This window comes from Enhydra lutris, unplaced genomic scaffold (assembly GCF_002288905.1).
Source record: "Enhydra lutris kenyoni isolate GAN:26980312 unplaced genomic scaffold, ASM228890v2 scaffoldscaffold44, whole genome shotgun sequence".
In the NCBI taxonomy this organism is placed as follows: Eukaryota; Metazoa; Chordata; class Mammalia; order Carnivora; family Mustelidae; genus Enhydra; species Enhydra lutris.
Window position 1 is genome coordinate 12958911 of NW_019154128.1, and position 19212 is coordinate 12978122.

The 19212-nt window shown below is 41.5% G+C and overlaps 1 protein-coding gene across 2 annotated transcripts in view; it reads left to right on the plus strand.

Moving 5' to 3' along the window:
- Nucleotides 1-7521: 7521 nt before the first annotated feature.
- LOC111155893 (leucine rich pentatricopeptide repeat containing) overlaps nucleotides 7522-19212 on the plus strand; it is a 109534-nt gene continuing 97843 nt past the window's right edge. For both annotated transcript variants that reach the window (XM_022516349.1, XM_022516350.1), the window contains exon 1: nucleotides 7522-7671. In XM_022516349.1, the coding sequence (XP_022372057.1) occupies nucleotides 7523-7671 (149 nt within the window). In that variant the 5' untranslated portion in view covers nucleotide 7522. The remainder of the gene's footprint in view (nucleotides 7672-19212) is intronic.

The window sequence follows — 19212 nt, forward strand, 5'->3', positions numbered from 1 at the left end:
GGCGTAACAATGACAACCTGGACCTCCACTTACAATAAGAATCTAGGATCTGTGTGCAAATAAAGGTCTGAGCAGAATATTTTTTGAATAATTAAGAATTACACACATGAATAAATTTAGATATGAAAAATGTAGTCACAGATGGAGGAAGCCCTTGATTCATCAGACAAGTGCCTTAAGAGGAAATACAATCATTAAATCTGGTGCTTAAAATATGTTAAAGCTTTTAAGCAAAATAGGCTTTTAAACTCAAGGCAATCACTTGGTTCTTTGTTCCCACTATTTTGAATGTATTTGTGTGAAAACTGAAGGAGACTCCAAAGAAGCCAACAATTATGAATGATCAGTACTATTTTCTGATTCTCTGTGATCCATCGTAAGTTGTTGTGAGGCAGGAAAAAAAAAAAGGTTAATTGACCAAAGTAAAAAGAGATTGATGTCCACTGCCTTGTAAATTTTCCATTTAGGGTGTCAAGTACCATACTTTCATTTTGAATTTTTTTTTTTTCATTTTGAATTTTGAAGACAAATGTTCCCTTAAAAAAAAAAACAAAAAAAACCCAGAAAACAAAAAACAAAACCCCAACAAAATACCACCACAGCCACTCAACAGTACGGCAGTTTCTCAAAAGTTAAAAACCGAGCTACTCTATGACCCAGTAATTGCACTATTAGGTATTTATTCAGATACAAACATAGTGATTCGAAGGGGCACCCGCACCCCAATGTTTACAGCAGCAAATCCACAATAGCCAAAATATGGAAAGAGCCCAGATGTCTGTTCACAGATGAATGAATAAATAAGATGTGGTATATATATATATATATATATATATATATATACACATACACACACACACACATACCATGGAATATTAGTCTCTAAAAAGAATGAAATCTTACCATTTGCAACAACATGGATAGAACTAGAGGGTATTAGGGCACCTGGGTGGCTCAATGGGTTAAGCCTCTGACTTCGGCTCAGGTCATGATTTCAGGGTTCTGGGAAAGAGCCTGGCGTTGGGCTCTCTGCTCAGCAGGGAGCCTGCTTCCCCCTCTTTGCCTGCCTCTGCCTACTTGTGATCTCTCTCTGTGTGTCAAATAAATAAATAAAATCTTAAAAAAAAAACTAGAGGGTATTAGGCTAAGTCAGTAAGAGAAAAAGAAATACCACATGACTTCACTTATATGTGGAATCCAAGAAACAAAACAGATGAACATAGGGGAAGGGAAAGAAAAATAAAATGAGACAAAAATTGAGAGGGAGGCAAACCATAAGAGACACTGAACTCTAGGAGACAAACTGAGGGTTGTTGGGAGGTGGATGAGAGCGTGGGATAATTGGATGATGGGCATTAAGGAGGGAATGTGATGTAATGAACACTGGGTATTACAAGCAACTGATGAATCACCAAATTCTAACTTTGAAACTGATAAAAAAAGACTTAAAAAAAACCCATCACTTTGGTCTCTTTTTGGTCTTAAATGAAAATCTTTGTCTTAGATTGTAATGGCTACAATCACAGATATTTCATATTACATGTAAACTTGTTTAAAAAAAAATGATTTAGGGGGCACCTGAATGGCTCAGTCGGTTAAACATTTGCCTTCGGCTCAGGTCATGATACCAGGGTCCTTGGATCGAGCCCCACATAGGGATCTCTGCTCCGTGGAAAGCCTTCTTCCTTTCCCTCTGCCTGTCCCACACCCTGCTGTCCTCTCTCTCTTTCGAATAAATAAATAAAATCTTTTAAAAAATTTTAAAAAAATGATTTAGGAACAACGGCAAGTTTTGATGTTTGAACAACTAGTTGCTAAGAAGTCAGTCAACCCTGTTGCTCCTATGAACAGGTCTCCAGCTCTCACAGGTACACCTGCCTGCTGGGTGCTGTTTACTTTGCATTTACATTGACATGATTGAGTACAGTGCTTTTCAAACTTCTAGTCACGCTACATTAAAGAGTATCGTGAAATCAAAATACAATCAGCACTTCAGCTTTTTCTTTATGAACATTCATATACATAGAAAAGTAGAGAGAATAGTAAAATCACCCATATCCCATTATTATCAAGACACTGTCACATATTTTCTTGGATCACCACCCAGCCCATGTCATACCAAAAAAAAGTGAGCCATAATTCCTTATATTGGACAATACATCTCAGGTGTCTAAAAAATGTTTTCTTACAAACAGTGTGTTCAAATCAGGATCAAACAACATTTTATAAGATTCTATTAATGAGAGAGAGAGAGAGAGAGAGAGAGACTGTGCATGAGAGAGCATGAGCAGGTGGAGGGGCAGAGGGAAAGGGAGAAGCAGGGAGCTCCACGTAGGGATCAATCCCAGGACCCGGTGATCACGACCGGAGCCAAAGGCAGATGCTCAATGACTGAGCCACCCAGGTGCACCTCAATTGCAGCATTAAAAAAAAAAAGTGAAACAGAAGAACAGATTACTGAATATCCATGGGCATCACATGTTAAGTCTCGTTACTGTTTTATGACATTTCTTTTTATACACGTGTATTTGTGTCATCTATTATGTATTTTCTGACCACTGGTCAAAGTCACAGAAGCGTGAAAGTCACTTGTTTAGTGATCTTCTCCTCTACTCCATAGGCTCTGGGCAGATTTCAGTGTCCAAAAACACATTCTGCAGTTTAAGGAAGGATATATGTACAGGAAGGAGAGCCCTGTATCTTTGCTCTTCCTGTTCCCTCTGCCCAGAATTCCCGCCACCATGCCTACTATTTCATGTCCTCCCCAGCCTCCAAAGGCTGAAGGGTCATGGAACCTTTTTCTGTTCTCCAGCCCAGCTGTCACTTGGTTTGCCTATTCTTTGTTCCACTCATCACAATGCCTTTGGTAACTGTTCTCTGGATGCAATATACGTTTTATACTACTGTATACATCAAGCTCATTAAGTATATCAGGTGTAACTACTTTGCCCTGAGATGTAACTTGCTCTGTGTTTTGCTTACGCTAAGCACTTAACAAATGAATAAACCGAGTTGGAAGTCTGAGACACTAGCTTTAGGTTATTAGGCAGTGTCAAAAAAATCAGACTCCAAGGAGAGACTAAAGAAGAACACAAATTCGTGACGTTTAGACCAGCTCACGAAAAGCAGCAACAACAATAATGGTAGCTACATCATTTTTCAGAGTTTCTTATGCGCCCGGTACTTAAAAGAACTTTACTTATTTTATCTAACATTCCCAAAACATCCTGGGAGGAAGGGTATTACCAGCGTTACAAATAAGGAAACCAAGTAGTTAAGTACTTTTGCAAAGTCTAGCATCTAAGTTGTCCTTCCTAATAAGATTCTATTCAGAGGCTATGGGACTCCCAATTTTTTAACCAACCTTTGAATCCACTTTATAGTTCAGAATAAACTAAGGGAGAAACAGGATGATCAACTTGGACTTCTCTTCCACTTTGCCACAGCTTCTGTAATCTAAAGAAATTGGAGGATTTGGGAAGTCTAAACTGAAAAACAAGCGAACACCACTCTTTCCCTCTTATACACATGCACGAAACACACAGACACACACATGTGTGCATGCACTTTGCATGTGTTAACGATTCATTCTTCAGACCACAGCCTAATGATCCTTTCCCTGGATCTTTCTGATTCCCAGCTGAGGTATACTCTCTCATGGAAACATGTCAGAACCCATTTCAGTATGTAACTTATTTAATATTATTATTTGATTAATATCTGCCTTTGATTCTATAGCTAGGGATACAAGCTCCCTAACTATAAGGACCACTCCTGCTTTTGCTCATCATAGTATTTCTAGCACTTAACTTGCTGCCTGGCAGATTTTAGGTATTCAATAGTGAATGCGTTTATGAGTGAATAAATGAATGAATGCCTAGACAAATTTCATCAGTAGTTGTTTCATACTTAAAGAGGAAGCCTGGTACAGCAACATAAAGAATGTTAGGGATAAAGGGTCTCAGGGCTAGAAACAATTAGAACATCCACTCATTCTCACCACTAGTTCTATCAGCCTTGTTGCATCTGCAACCACATGCCTTATCTTTCCTTCTGTGACAGTGGCTGGACAGTCTAGATTCTTATCTAAACTCAACCCCTTCACTTTTTACTGGATCCTATTCCCTCTTGCCTCTTCAGTGTTACTCATTCTCTCTCTCATGCATTATCAAATTTTCACTCCCTACTGTAGCCCTATGCAACAACATTTTCTATGATTTTCTATGTCCATGCTGTTCAATCCGGTAGCTACCAGCCACTTGTGGCTACTGAGTACTGGAAATGTGGTTAATCACTAAGGAACTGTATTTCTTGAAGTTTAATTTAAATTAACTTAGTTACATAAAGATGATTTACATCAACATCAAACATGTTATTATTTTTTCCACCTTAAAAAATAACTAACCCCCCTTGACTTCACACCCCTTCAAGATACCACCCCTCTTTGGTCCCTCCTTCATAGTATATTGTACAAAATGTTTGTCTACACTCCCTGTATCTACTTTGCTTTCCTTCATGTATTCTTAAACTTACTTCAGTCTTTTTTCTTTTTTTTTAAGATTTATTTATTTTTTTGACAGAGAGCACAAGAAGGGAGAGAGAAAGAAGCAGGCTCCCCACCACGCAGGGAGCACGATGAGGGGCTCGATCCCAGCACCCTGGGATGATGACCTGAGCCAAAGGCAGACACTTATCCGACTGAGCCACCCAGGGGCCCTCTATCTTTTGACTCGATATGTCACCATGAGGTTGCTCAGCATCACCAGGGACCTCTGTGTTACCAAATCCTATGGTCAATGTTGAGTGCTCATTTTATCAGAATGAACAGCAGCATTTTACATGGTTCATAACTCCCTTCTTAGAAGACTTCTTTCTTAGCTCTCTGTGCTGGGTTTTCATCTTTGCATCCTCTAAATCCTGAAATGTCACAAGCCTCAGTCCTTAAACCTTCTCTCTCCTCTATATTTTGTTCCTTGGTGCTTTCATGCTTTCCATGGCTTCCCATATTAAGTATAGGCTGCAGATGCCCACATGTATCTCTAGCTCTAATTCCAGACTTGCACATCTTAGAGCAAACCCCCTTCTGAAACCTGATATTTGGAAGTCTAACCCATGCCTCAAGCTTCATATTCCATTGGATCACTTCTTTTTTTTTTAAGATTTTATTTATTTATTTGACAGACAGAGATCACAAGTAGGCAGAAAGGCAGGCAGAGAGAAAGGAGGAAGCAGGCTCCCTGCCTAGCAGAGAGCCCCATGTGGGGCTCAATCCCAGGACCCTGGGACCATGACCTGAACCGAAGGTAGAGGCTTTAACGCACTGAGCCACCCAGGCGCCCCCATTGGATCACTTTTGATTCACCTTTTAAATCTCTTCCCTCAAGCTTTCCCATTTTAATCAGTGCCACCTCCATCTTTCTAACTGCTCAGGCCCCAAGATGTCTGGAAACATCCTTGACTCATATGCCACAGCCAATCTACAAGCAATTCCCTCTTTGTCCTACTATTTAAATAAAGTGAGAACCTGACTCTTTCCCATTACCTTACCTGTAAGCTCCTAGTTCAAGCCACTACTACAGCTAGCCTGGATTATTACAAGAGCCTCTTAACTGGTCTCCCTACTTTTATTTGCCTTTATTCTCTTAAAATCACCTCTCCAAACAGAAGACAGTGATCCTTTAAAAATGTAAATAGATTCATATCACAGCAAAACATTGAGCTTTCCAATGGTTTCCCATCTTTTTTCTGAATAAAAATCAAACCCCATAGAGCAGCCTGTAATAATCTTCAGAATCTGGCCCCCAGTTACTTCAGATGTGGGCGGGCCCTCTCTCCCCTCCCTAACTTCCTCCTTCCTGTAATCCACAAGATTCTCCTCCCTGTTCTTTGAAGTGGCTGAACCCCACCTTCAATCTCTTTATCCTGACTTATTTTACAGGACAGTTCTCGCTCTCTTTTTTTTTTTTTTTTAAGATTTTTATTTATTTATTTGACAGAGATCACAAGTAGGCAGAGAGGCAGGCAGAAACAGAGAGAGGGGGAAGCAGGCTCCCTGCTGAGCAGAGAGGCCAAAGCAGGGCTTGATCCCAGGACTCTGGGATCATGACCTGAGCCGAACGAAGGCAGAGGCTTTAATCCACTGAGCCACCCAGGTGCTCCAGGACAGTTCTTATCGGTGTTCCCAAACTAAACTTTGGAGCCCTTAATCAAGAGTCCAGACTGGGCCTGTTTTGTTCTCTGCTGGATTCCCATCTCAAACAGTGCCTGGCATTGAACAGGGGTTCAATAAATCAGCGCCGAGTGAGTGAATTAATAAATTATACTACTAATGCCTAGCAGTATAATACAGTATAAATCATTTAACCTTTTTTGGATCTCATTTTCCTCATCGCTCAAAGGAGAGAGAAACTAGATAATCTCAAAATGCTCATTTACTCAGTAAATATTTAATGCAACCTACTGTGTGCTTGGCACTGGGTAGGTGCTTCAGCTACAAGAAAAGGTCACAGTCCTGCTGTCAGGGAGCTGGATATGGAGTGGATAAACAGCCATACGGGGAATTACCGTGGAGGGCTTCCAGGGAAAACTTCTGAGTGTTCACCTGGCAATGGGTAGGATACAACTGGGTGAAAAGGGAGTGGAAGCCGGTTCCCAGCTTCCCACGTGTGCACAGGGAACCCTTCCAGACTGTAAACCCTGTGAAGGCAAGGGCTTCCGGTTTTCTCCCAGATTTGGCTCCAGACTCTTATTCTTATCGTTATCTTACCTCGGATACTGGTGCGTTTACTGAACGAAGAAGCGGGGTGGGAGTTGGGGAAGATAATGAATTCAGTTTCAGCTTTAAAACTAGACGACCCTGGTTAGCACCCACCTATGTCATAAGGCGAGACGCTGCTTACTGATTTAGGCTTGGACGCACGTATTCTTTTACACTATGTTCAAGCCCCACAGGAACACAAATCACATCCTATTTAACTTTGGCACAGTGCAAAGGTCCTCAACGTTTTTCAGTCCCACACTTCTCAGAGCTTTCCGATCACGACGTTGCCATCCGCGCGGAAACTTCGGCGCTGAGCCAGCAACAAAAACCGCGCACGCCCGCGAATTGTCCCACACGCTGGGACCTTCATAGTCGGCTCTTCTCGAGAGTTCCCGGGTGTCCTTGCTAGTTGGCCCCCCGCAAGCCCCTGCGCTAACCTGGGAGGAGTCGACCTCTGCTGACTCTACCAACTGGAAAGTGTAGGGGTGTAGGTACTGAACATGCTGAGAGAAAGGTTAGAAAATGAAAAGAGGAGCCACTCAGATAATCAGGCACGATATATTTTTACTAACGTATCACACGGGACTCATATATCCTTAGAGAAATCCATTTGTCGATCTTTTAAGCTTAAAACAACGCGTGGCTCCCCCTACGTCTGGAGCGTTCGGCCTTTGGTCTCTCCCGCGCCGGGCGACCCCGCGGTCACGTGCTCCCCCTGTCCTTCTCGCCCAGCGTGCATCCTGCGGTGGGGACGGCCGAGCCATGGCAGCCCTGCTGAGACCAGCTCGCTGGCTCCTCCGAGCCGGGGCAGCCCCGCGCCTCCCGCTCTCCCTGCGCCTCCTCGCAGGCTGCCTGAGCCGGCCGCACGCCGTCCCTTGTCTGCCCTCCGGCCGCGGCGGGCCCCTTGCAGGGTGAGTGCCCACGCGCTACCTTTTGCCTGTCTGCAGAGCGGGCGTCCCCCGGGGTCGTGATGCTGGCGGGGGGCCGGGCCTGCCTTTCTCCGAGCCTTCTTCCACGCCCTAAGGCCAAACGTCCCGGGGTCTTGGATCCCGCTTCCCAGCGGGGGTTTCGGGTGACAGGGTCAGTCGACTTGAGAAGGTCACGGCAGTGTGCAGGGTTTGCTTCCGGCATGGATTTAGCTCTCGCTTGGGACTGCGTTTTCCTGTCCTCGGGCTACCGGCGACCTGTTAAGGGGGCGTGGGGAGCGGGGGGCTTTGAAGGCTGCTGCTGGGATCGGGTGTTACTCTTCTTAGGATTCACGGGCTTGGATGCTGTACCACGTGCGAACGTTATCGGTAATCACTAACCAGCTAGAACTTAGATTTCGATAAGTTTAAATTTGGGGGGTGGGAGGGATAGGTTGGGAATTTGGGGTGAACAAGGGATAGTTTAGATAGGGACGTTTAATTGTGATCAGCTTGGGCTTTTGCCTGCATTTTCTGGAGTGGAGTTTTTCTCGATATTTACAGGGGTGCGGTATGGGTTGGGAATTGTCACAGTAGGGCTATGTTAAGTGTCAGTGAGTGAGTAAGCGAACATGTGCAGGCACTTTGTGGCGATAAAAGGATGCCAGTAGTGTCAAGCGTATGAATAAATGCTTCATGGATTGAGGTTTATCAGGAGATAAGTCTGGCATAGACCTGGAGAGGAGATAAGGAAGTCTGGTGAAAAAGTATTAGAATAGTAAGTATTCTGACCATCTGAGAAAGGGAGATGGGCACTGAGGTTTTAGAATTGGAGAAAAACTGATTTTGAAATACTGTTAATAATAAAGGTACTCTGGGAGACAATTTAGGACTAAGAGCTAAGGATTTGCCGTTGGACAAGTTAACATTTCTAGGCCTCAGTTTCCTTAGTTAGATGGAGTGGTAATAGCGTTGGTAGTACTGCATGAGATTATCTATAAAAAATGCCTAGCATAAGGCCTGGTACCTAGTAAGTGCTTTATTAGTTATAATAATAGTAATAACTATGATTACATGGATCTTTGTGGAGCAGCCTGGAAACCTACTCTCTGCATAAAATTATATGGAGGAAACATTTTATGACTTCTTAACAACGCAGTTATAGATCTTTGGAATGTAGCCTACTTGTAACTTACCAGCCTTCCTGGATTTTGTTTTTAGGCCTGAACAGTTAACCTTCAGGAGCCATGCCTCTGCATTCTCAGAAAGCATTTCTCTTCTTTCAGAGGCTTTATTTGGAGAAAGTTGTGTCAGTTACTCTTATTTTTTAGTCCTTAACTATCCCTGTGAGGCCAGAGGAGGGTGGATGTTATCTCTCATCGTTCCTGTTGTGTTTGAGGAAAACAGTAGAACAGAATCTCGTAGAAGGGATATTGGTCTGGGTGTTCATCAGACCTGGATTCCATTTACTTGCTACATAATCTTACCTAAGTTCTTTGATCCTCAGTTTCATGATTTGTAAAGTAGAGATAACAAGGCCATTCTCGCTCCTTTGCAAAGATGGTTTCTTGTCATTCAGGATTCAGCTTAAATGCTGTTTCTTCAGAGAAGGCTTATCTCCACACTCAATGTAAAAACTACCCTATTTTAGTTTTATCATGCTGTGTTTGACTTGTCTAATATTAAACTGCTTTTTGTTTGTTTTCTCAGTAGAAAAAGTGAATTGCATTAAGAGCAGAACGTTATCTTGCTCACCACTGTGTGCTTGGCTCATAACAAGCAATGAGAAGAGTATTCCCTCTTTCTCATATACTCTTAACAGTCCTTTTATACAGTCTCCTGTCCCACAGCCTGCAAGCATGCCCAGATCTTTCCGGCCTGAAAAAACAAACCCTTTCCTAGAACTCTGGACACATCTCTGGATGCTTACCAATTTCCCTTCCCCTGTCCCTATTTCGGTCTCCTTTATTTCCTCACTTCATATTTACTCTTGTACCTACTGCAGTCACACTACTGGCAAAAGCCATCATTGTTTTATTAATTTTTTAGTGTATATTTTTATTTTATATTATTTATTTAATAAGTACGTTTCACACCCAGCGTGGTGCCCAACATAGGGCTTGAACTCATGACCATGAGATCGCGACCTGAACTGAGATCAAGAGTTGGACGCTTAACCGACCGAGCCACTCAGGTGCCTCTGTTTTATATTTTTAAATTATAAAACTCATGTTCCTTGGGGAGCAATTGCAAAATACGGAGAGAATAGTAATAAATTAAGAATCACCCTTAGGTGCCTTGCTGGCTCAGTTGGTGGAGTGTGAGGCTCTTGGTCTTGGAATTTTAAGTTTGAGCCTCATGTTGGGCGCAGAGATTATTTAAAAATAAAATATTAAATAAATAAATAGATGAACGAATGAAACAAAAAAAAGATACCCTTAATTCTCTCACCCAGAGACAGCCATCGACATATGTATATGTGTGTATACATATACATATGTATATGTATATGTGGGAGAGGGAGAAACAGGCTTCCTGCTGAGCAGGGAGCCGATGTGGGGATTGAGCCCAGGGCTCTGGAATCATGACCTGAGCTATGCAGGCGCCTCGGAGCCTCACTTCTTAGGGTTCCTTTCCATGGTGTCCCGTATTCTAGCTATACCAAACTACTACTTCTGAGTCCTCTACACCAGGGCTTTTTAATGAGCATAAGAATTCCTTGGGGAGGGGCGCCTGGGTGGCTCAGTGGGTTAAGCCGCTGCCTTCGGCTCAGGTCATGATCTCAGAGTCCTGGGATCGAGCCCCGCATCGGGCTCTCTGCTCTCTTGGGGAGCCTGCTTCCTCCTCTCTCTCTGCCTGCCTCTCTGCCTGCTTGTGATCTCTGTCAAATAAATAAATAAAATCTTAAAAAAAAAAAAAAATTCCTTGGGGATGTCATGAAAATGGAGATTCTGATTTTGTAGGTCTAGACAGGGGAACTGAGATTCTGCATTCCTAACAAGCCCCCAGATGGTAAAGGTACTATTGGTCCAGAGCTCTGTGGGGCCATGTTGCACATCTCTTTGCCTTTGAATGTGGTGTTTACTCTTGGGATGTGTCGCCCCTTTCCCCTACTCAGGTGTTCTTTTCTCTGTTAAATCTTGATTGCTTCTCCCATTTGACCTCTGCTCTTTTGTGTTTCCCTTAGATCCTGAATCATTAAGCATTATTATATGTGTACCAAGCAGCATGATTACATCTATACCAAACAGCCCTCCAGACCTGGCTGTAAGTTCCTTGAAGGCAGTGATTTTGTCTTTTTCTCTCCCCTGGTGTCTGACTTTGTGGCACATAATAGGTATCAAATATTTTTTGAGTAAATCACTGAAAATCTTAGGCATTGAGGAAGGAATATTGTGACATGCAAAGACATTTGAAGGGATGTTTAATCCATGCCTGTAGTGCAATGAACGTCCACAAATTCATGCCAATCTTGATTTCTAAGAATGTCTTATGAAAGACAGATGAGGATTATTGAGTCAAATTCTAGAATTATTAATTTATTAATAATTAATTTTATTAATTTGTTTTCAGACTTGAAGCGCCAGAAGGTATATACTTCTGTATTCTTTAGTCTTGCTTCTCATTCCTATTTCAGTACTTTTTTCTTCTTTTTAAACAAATTTTTCTTAAAAACCAGCTCTTCCCTTATCTTCTGTGGGAAGTTTGAGGGGCAAATACTATTGCTTTCCCCCAGACTCTTTCTATTTTTCTCATACTTCTGAATCAGAAGCTGCTTATACTTTGTTGTGAGAGTTTGCAGACTTCCGTGCTTCAGAAGAAAGATAAGCTTTGAATTAAATCTGTTTGGAAGTGGATCTAGATTGATGATTGGCTTAAGGGTGAAGAGCACATATTGCCCTATGACAGCATGATGTGACTTCTAAGGTTGGAAGGAAAGAAAACTTTCCCTTGTTTATTTCTTAATGAGAAAAAGATCTTCTCAGCAAATATTAAGAAACTGTCTGGGTTATGATTCAGCCTTTGGTTTCTGTGTGTATAAATTTATCAGTTACAGAGGGCTATGATAGGCACATGTCCCACTCCTATATGTCGTCCATAAAAGAGGAGCGTAATACTGTGGTTTTTCAGAGAAAAGAACAGTCACATTTGTTTGTGGTAGGGGCTCAGTTGCGTTTAAGAGGACACATGGTAATAAGTAGTCAGAGTGCTCTAGGGGAGGAGAGCATAGAGGGACTTGGAGACCATATTCCATCCTGTGTGGCTACGTGGGGTTAGGTGTCATGGAAGTTGATATTACCAAGACCAGTTGATTCCTTATAGCTATTAAGGTTGATTAGAAGTTGGTTATTTGATGGTTGGAAGCCATTGGAGGGTTTTGAGGGGTACAGGTCTTGACAAAGTTTATATAGACTGAGGAGAGATAGAGGCTGGGGATGGAAAGACCAGTAGGAGCAACATTGATACCACAGATAAGGGCTAATAGGACTTCAGCTAGATGGTGCAGAACTAAAAAAATAAAAATAAAAACAAACCACTTCCTTTTCTTCTTGAGAGGGAGTGAACAGGAGATTGGTCAGCATGTTGGCAGAATGGATTTGGAGATGAGGATAAATAGTAGTACCTTCGGATTAGATCTTTTCCATTTTCAAGTTGTTTGTATGAATACATCACACATGTATTTCATCTTCTATGGGTTCATATTACAAATCAGGGAACAAGCTTAGAAGAGTGAAGTAATTTATCTGGGATCTCCAGTTGGGGATTTAACTATAGACACTGATGCCCAGTTTTGAAGTGTTTTGAGTAATATTGTCCTTTAGGTGTTGAAGGGATTGCTTATGGACATAAAGACATTTTTTAAAAAGGTGTTATGATACATTATAGATTTAGAAATTAAAGACTATCACAGATAACTAAGCACATAAGATCTGAGAATGTAAACTCTGGAAGGAATCTTTAGAGTAAATCTTGTCTATCCCAGTCTCACTTTATAGAGCCTAAAGAGTGTCTTGTTCATGTCACATCATAGGTCCCAACCTGTATAACTGTTCGTCACTTCCTGTCATAGCTGAGACAAAGGAGACATTTTTGGACTGGAGGACCTTGAGGGGTAGGGGATGTCTGGATAGGTGGAAAGGAATTGGTGTTTCAAGCCAGGAGACTTTTAAGTGTGGAAGAGTTGTAAGTGGCTTTTCTAGTCTAAAATTTTTGGTGTGTTTGGGGGACAGATTAACTGGACAAGACTTTTTGGAGAATCGAGGTCCTGTGAAATCGTTGCATGAGAAAGGTCATTGAGACAGCTTTACAAAATATTTTCTTAAAAGATCATTCAGCAGACACTTACTGAGTGCGTTCTATAATAAAAGCTATTATTGAGCCCTGTTTGTTAGGAATTTTATATATTTTTTCCTTATATGATCTTTACAAGGTAGGTATTTTTCTTCAGAGGAAGTAACTAATGCTTAGAAAGACCAGATACTTTTACCAGAGTCACATAGTTGTTAAATAAGCATAGTTTAGATTTGACTAGGTCTTTAAAAATAAGTGTTGTATTTTCTGCTAATACACTTTTAAAAGAGGGTGCTCTAGGAAGTGTGCAGTTAATATTTATTATGCTGACTTTGCAGGGTCCTCTATGTATACTTTCTCAGTGTTGCTCAACCTTCGGGCAATTATGTACTGCCTTCAGATTTTTTTGTCCAATCTAAGTACTACTGACACTGTTATTTGTATTTAACGTTCTTCTTAACATTGGTTTTAGGTTTAAACTGATGTTATTATAACTTAATTTTATCTTAAGCAAAAATATTAGTAAAATAAAGAGCTTGATGTGATAGTTACTTTTAAATATTGATTAAAATAGATAAAACGACTGAAATGAAAAATTTTTGTTTAAATACTACCTAAAACCATCTTGCCTAGCAGAAGGGTGATATTTTTGGAAACACTGCAGTATCTCAGTTAATCTTTGTGATAGCCTCGTGAGGTAAATACTGTTAACGCCCGGATTTTACAGGCTTAGAGTTGCAGTAACTCCTCCACCCATCTTATAAAATGGCACAGCCTGAAGTCAGGCTGGTCTATAGGACTCAGGCTCGTGCTCTTAAAGCTCAGAGCTCCTGTGTTTCTGCAGTGCTATGGAGCCTTCTGTTTTTGTCTCTTAAGATTGTGCTTGTCAAGTTTCATGAAAATGGTACATAATGGGGTAGGATGTATAAGAGGATTAAGTAAGCCTCTAAGGCACTTTTACGTGAAATTTCCTTCATCATATTTAAGGAAGTGAGAATGAACAAATTGCTTTGGTGAGACTTGTTCCTTGGAATTTGCAGTTAAATGGGCGCGGGGCTTTGGTGATAGGTGTTTCTTTCCCATTTCCACACCCACTCTGGTATAAACTTCCCTTTTACTTGGACTACTGCAATAGTTTTCTTTCTTTCTTTTTTTTTTTTTTAAAGATTTTATTTATTTATCAGAGAGAGAGGGAGAGCGAGCACAGGCAGATAGAATGGCAGGCAGAGGCAGAGGGAGAAGCAGGCTCCCTGCAGAGCAAGGAGCCCGATGTGGGACTCGATCCCAGGACGCCGGGATCATGACCCGAGCCGAAGGCAGCTGCTTAACCAACTGAGCCACCCAGGTGTCCCCTGCAATAGTTTTCTAAATGGTATCTCTCTCTCAATTCTTGCTACCTTCTAATTTATTCTTCACCCCCCAGCTAGACTAATCTTTCTTTTTTTAGATTTTTTTTTTTTTTATTCATTTGACAGATAGAGATCACAAGTAGGTAGAGAGACAGGCAGAGAGAGAGGAGGAAGCAGGCTCCCTGCTGAGCAGAGAGCCCGATGCGGGGCTTGATCCCAGGACCCTGGGATCATGACCCGAGCCGAAGGCAGAGGCTTTAACCCACTGAGCCACCCAGGCGCCCCTAGACTAATCTTTCTAAAACAGAAATAGATCATGCCACATCCCCTGCTCAGAAACCTTCAGTAGGGTTCTGATAGAGTTCTGTAGCTGGAATAAAATCTGTACTGAAAATAAAATCCAGACCATTTATTGTCACAGTCTTTCATGATCTAGCCCACTCACAAGCGCAGTCTTCCTCTTCAACCTCATCCCATCTGTGTTGCTCACTTGCTTGGCCTGCTGACTGTTCTGGCTTGCTTGGAGTACTTCCCTGTTGTGCATGGCTGCTGCTTTTAATGCTCAGCTAAAAAACTGGTGGAGGCTTTCCATTCTTTAGTCTCACCCTCCCAGTCCAGGTTTAATTAAGATGTATCCCTGACCTTAACCTTGGGCAGCTCAGTTGGTTAAGCATCTGACTCTTAATTTTGGCTCAGGTCATTGTCCCAGGATTTTAGGATTGAGCACTGAGACATGCTCTGTGGGGAGTCTGCTTAAGATTCTTTCCCTTTCCCTCTGACTTCCCCCCAATCCCACATGCATGTGTATATTCTCTCTCTGTCTCTCTTTCAAATAAATCTTTAAAAATAAACAAAAGGCATTATTCGGCACCTGCCTGGCTTAGTCGGTAGAGCGTACAACTCTTGATCTCATGGTTGTGAGTTAAAGTCCCACATGGGGCATGGAGCATACTTTAAATAAATAAAAGGAGGCATTATATTTTTGAGTTTTTAACATGTTAAAACTTAACTGGAATCAGTATCTGTATGCAACTTTTTAAGAAGAATTACATACTGTGACTAAGTTGGGTTTATTCCACGTGTGCAAAGCTGACTCAACATTTGAAAATCAGTTCGTGTAATCATACATACCAACAGGCTAAAGGAAACTCAAGTGGAATAGTTAAAATGAGAGGTGGGTGAGCACATGAAATAAGTTTGAGATCTCCATTGTCTACAGAACAGTACAGCAAAATAAGCTGGGAGGGCAGCTTTATGGACATCAGTCTTGTATTTTATGGACATGTCATAAAATCCAAATGCCTTTCTTTTCAGCCATTGGAGGCTTTCCATTCTCTAGTCTCACCCTCCCAGTCCAGTTTTAATTTTCATTACTTCTATTGTGAACCCCCTATTGCAGCCAGGTTCTTTTCCTTGATGCCTTTCTGCCATGTTGAACTCATTTCAGAAAGAGATTACCCAAATACAGATCCGGGACTTGTCATCCTGTCATTAACTACCTTTTATTGTGACTTTGGGCAAGTTGTTTCAGTTTTCTTATCAATAAAATGAGGATTATGGTAATAATTTTTGTTACCTAGCATGTGTCATTAAATGCTTGATAAACATCGATTACTGGTTATACCTACTCTATCACATATCTATATCCCCCCCCTTTTTTTTTCCCTTTAAATTCTGGGAGCTCCAAAGTGTTAGATGCTAGAGTGACTCATAATAGCAACGGAGTTAACTTGGGAGGGAGAGTTTGAGAACATGTGTGATTAGTTTGGTGCACATTTGAAGTTAAAAAAGAATGAGTGGTGTGCATGGGTGGCTCAGTGGGTTAAGCTTCTGCCTTCCAGCTCAGGTCATGATCTTGGGGTCCTGGGATTTTTGGAAAAGGCAAAAACTATAGAGAAGGAGAAGTGTGGTTGTTAGCGGTTTAGGAGGATGGGGGAGGGGAAGAATAGGTGGAGCACAGGGCAATTTTAGGGCAGTGAAACTATTCTGTGACTACTGTAATGCTTGCCATACATTTGTCAAAACCATAGGTACGTACATACACAGAGTGAACCCTATTATAAAATACGGGCTGTAATGTATCATGATTGGTTTATCATTTATAACACATGTACCACAGTAATGCAAGATATAAATAGGGGAAACTGGGTGGAGGGGGAGGAGCATATACAGGAACTCTGTACTCACTGCACAGTTTTCTGTAAACCCAAAAATGCCTTGAAAAGGTAAAATATTGGAAAAAAGTACAGACTTAAGAGAGGAGTCCCATGGAAGCCTGCTTAAAATAATCTGCACTGCATGCCTTTTTGAAATATGGACATTCAAATATGAAAATCATTATTTTTTTTGTACTGAAGAGTCAAAATAATCGCCACCAGCACTAAAACGACAACAACAACACTGAGAATAACAGTGCCAGATTGGGCCAGAGAAAGTTAAAGGGTAATCTGAATACAGTGGTGATTGCCAGAGTCTCAGGAGGGAACCTAAGATGTTTCACTCAGAAATGCAAAGGAGGGCTTCTGGGTGGCTCCCGTGGTTAAGCGACTGCCTTCTGCTCTGGTCATGATCCCGGGGTCCTAGGATCGAGTCTCAGATCAGGCTTCCGCTGCTCTGTGGGGAGCCTGCTTCTCCCTCTCCCTCTGCTTGCAGCTCCCCCTGCTTGTGCTCGCTCTCTCTGTCAAATAAGTAAATAAAATCTTAAAAAAAAAAAAAGAAATGCAAAGGAGCAATTTATGACACATTGATGAAATGTTAATAATTTTCCCTTACATGGTTACACCAGTTTTGGTCATCAGAATTTGGCTTGTGCAAGTCTGATAGGTAGGTGCTACACTACATGGACGTACTTTCACCCCTGGACTTCTTTACTTTCTGTCATAACATACTTACTGTTCCAGGCGTGGAGTTCCTAATTTCCTACTGGGTGTGTTTCTGTGGAATTTAAAAATAAATTTTGGGCCAAATAATCAATGTAGAAAGCACTGCATGTAGGGAAGCACTGGAGACTTCCTTTTGAAGAGTGAAGCATCCTTAGTTAAGTATGTAACCCTTCACCATCGTTCATTCTATGATGGATTCATAGTTTAAGCATATCTAATTAAAGTCAGGTATACTTGAGTGAAGGAGACTTGGCGTCATTAATGATCTGTTTGTGAGAAAAATTAGCTTTAAAATGTTGAGAATAGGGGCGCCTGGGTGGCTCAGTGGGTTAGGGCCTCTGCCTTCGGCTCAGGTCGTGATCCCAGGGTCCTGGGATCGAGCCCCGCGTCGGGCTCTCTGCTCAGCGGGGAGCTTGCTTTCTCCTCTCTCTCTGCCTGCCTCTCCACCTACTTGTGATTTCTGTCAAATAAATAAATAAAATCTTTAAAAAAAAAATAAAAAAAAATAAAAAATGTTGAGAATAATGTTCTGGTTTATTAACCTGTCTTCTGTCTAAATTTTGTATTTGTTAGATCTTACATTTTAAAACTGCATTTTATTTTCTTTTTATTTATTTTTTTAAAAGATTTATATTTATTTATTTGACAGACAGAGATCACAAATAGGCAGAGAGAGCAGGGAAGCAGGCTCCCTGCTGAGCAGAGAGCTGGATGCAGGGCTCGATCCCAGGACCCTGAGATCATGACCTGAGCTGAAGGCAGAGGCTTTAACCCACTGAGCCACCCAGGCGCCCCTAAAACTGAATTTTAGCAAAGGTTTTACTTTTGCGCTTTTTCACAGCTTACAAGATTTGAGTTGTGTAAAAAAAATCTTGGTAAATATATTTCGCTACAACTTTGAAATTTCTTTCTCTTTTTTGAACTTTTTTTTTAAAGATTTTATTTATTTATTTGACACAGAGAGAGAGATCACAAGTAGGCAGAGAGGCAGGCAGAGAGAGAGGAGGAAGCAAGCTCCCTGCTGAGCAGAGAGCCGGATGTGAGGCTCGATCGCAGGATCCTGAGATCATGACCTGAACCAAAGGCAGAGGCTTAACCCACTGAGCCACCCAGGCGCCCCTTTTTTAAACATTTTTTATTTTGAAGTGATCTCTACACCCAACATGGAGCTCGAACTCACAACCCCAAGATCAAGAGTTGCATTTACCACTGACTGAGCCAGCCAGGCACTCCTGCAGTTTTGAAATTTACATATTAATCAGTTTTCGTTGTTGAACAATATTACTGATTGCACACTCACCTGAACTTCATATGGTCTGGATGATTTAAAATAATGTTATTTTGTGTTTGCCTAACAAGGGTATAGTTCAGTAAAAACTGATCTAGTAGATACAGGTTCATGGCCAGAGAAAACCTTTGAAAATAGAGGATAAATATTTAGGAGTGGTACATATTTCTGTAGTTTGTAGGTGGTTAACATTTAATTAATTCAGCTCATTTTAACAAACTAATCAATTAGCCATCTATAATGTGCTGAACGTTAGGTTTGTAAAAGTAAGAAGACTTTGTTTTAGTTAGTGTCCTGATTTTTTTATTGTTTTCCAATTTCTTTACATAGATAGAATCCTTGAAGGCCAGAGTGCTTGTGATTTGTCCCAGATCATGGTGGTAGAGTTTCTGGTCTAGCATCAAGTTACTGCCTTTGTGATTTACATAATCTTGTGGTGAAACTTTTGGTATAGCTTTCTTTAATGTAGCATCACACACTCAATTATTCAATTTGTGACTGGTTTTCCCGGTTAATAACATAGGCTAAGAAACCAGCAGTTTTATTTATTTATTTAAGATTTTATTTATTTATTTGTCAGAGAGAAAGAGAACACAAGCAGGGGAAGCTGCAGGCAGAGGGAGAAGCAGGCTTCACGTTGAGCATGGAGCCCAGACATTGGTCTCCATCCCAGGACCCTGGGATCATGACCTGAGCCAAAGGCAGCCTCTTAATCTACTGAGCCACCTAGGCATCC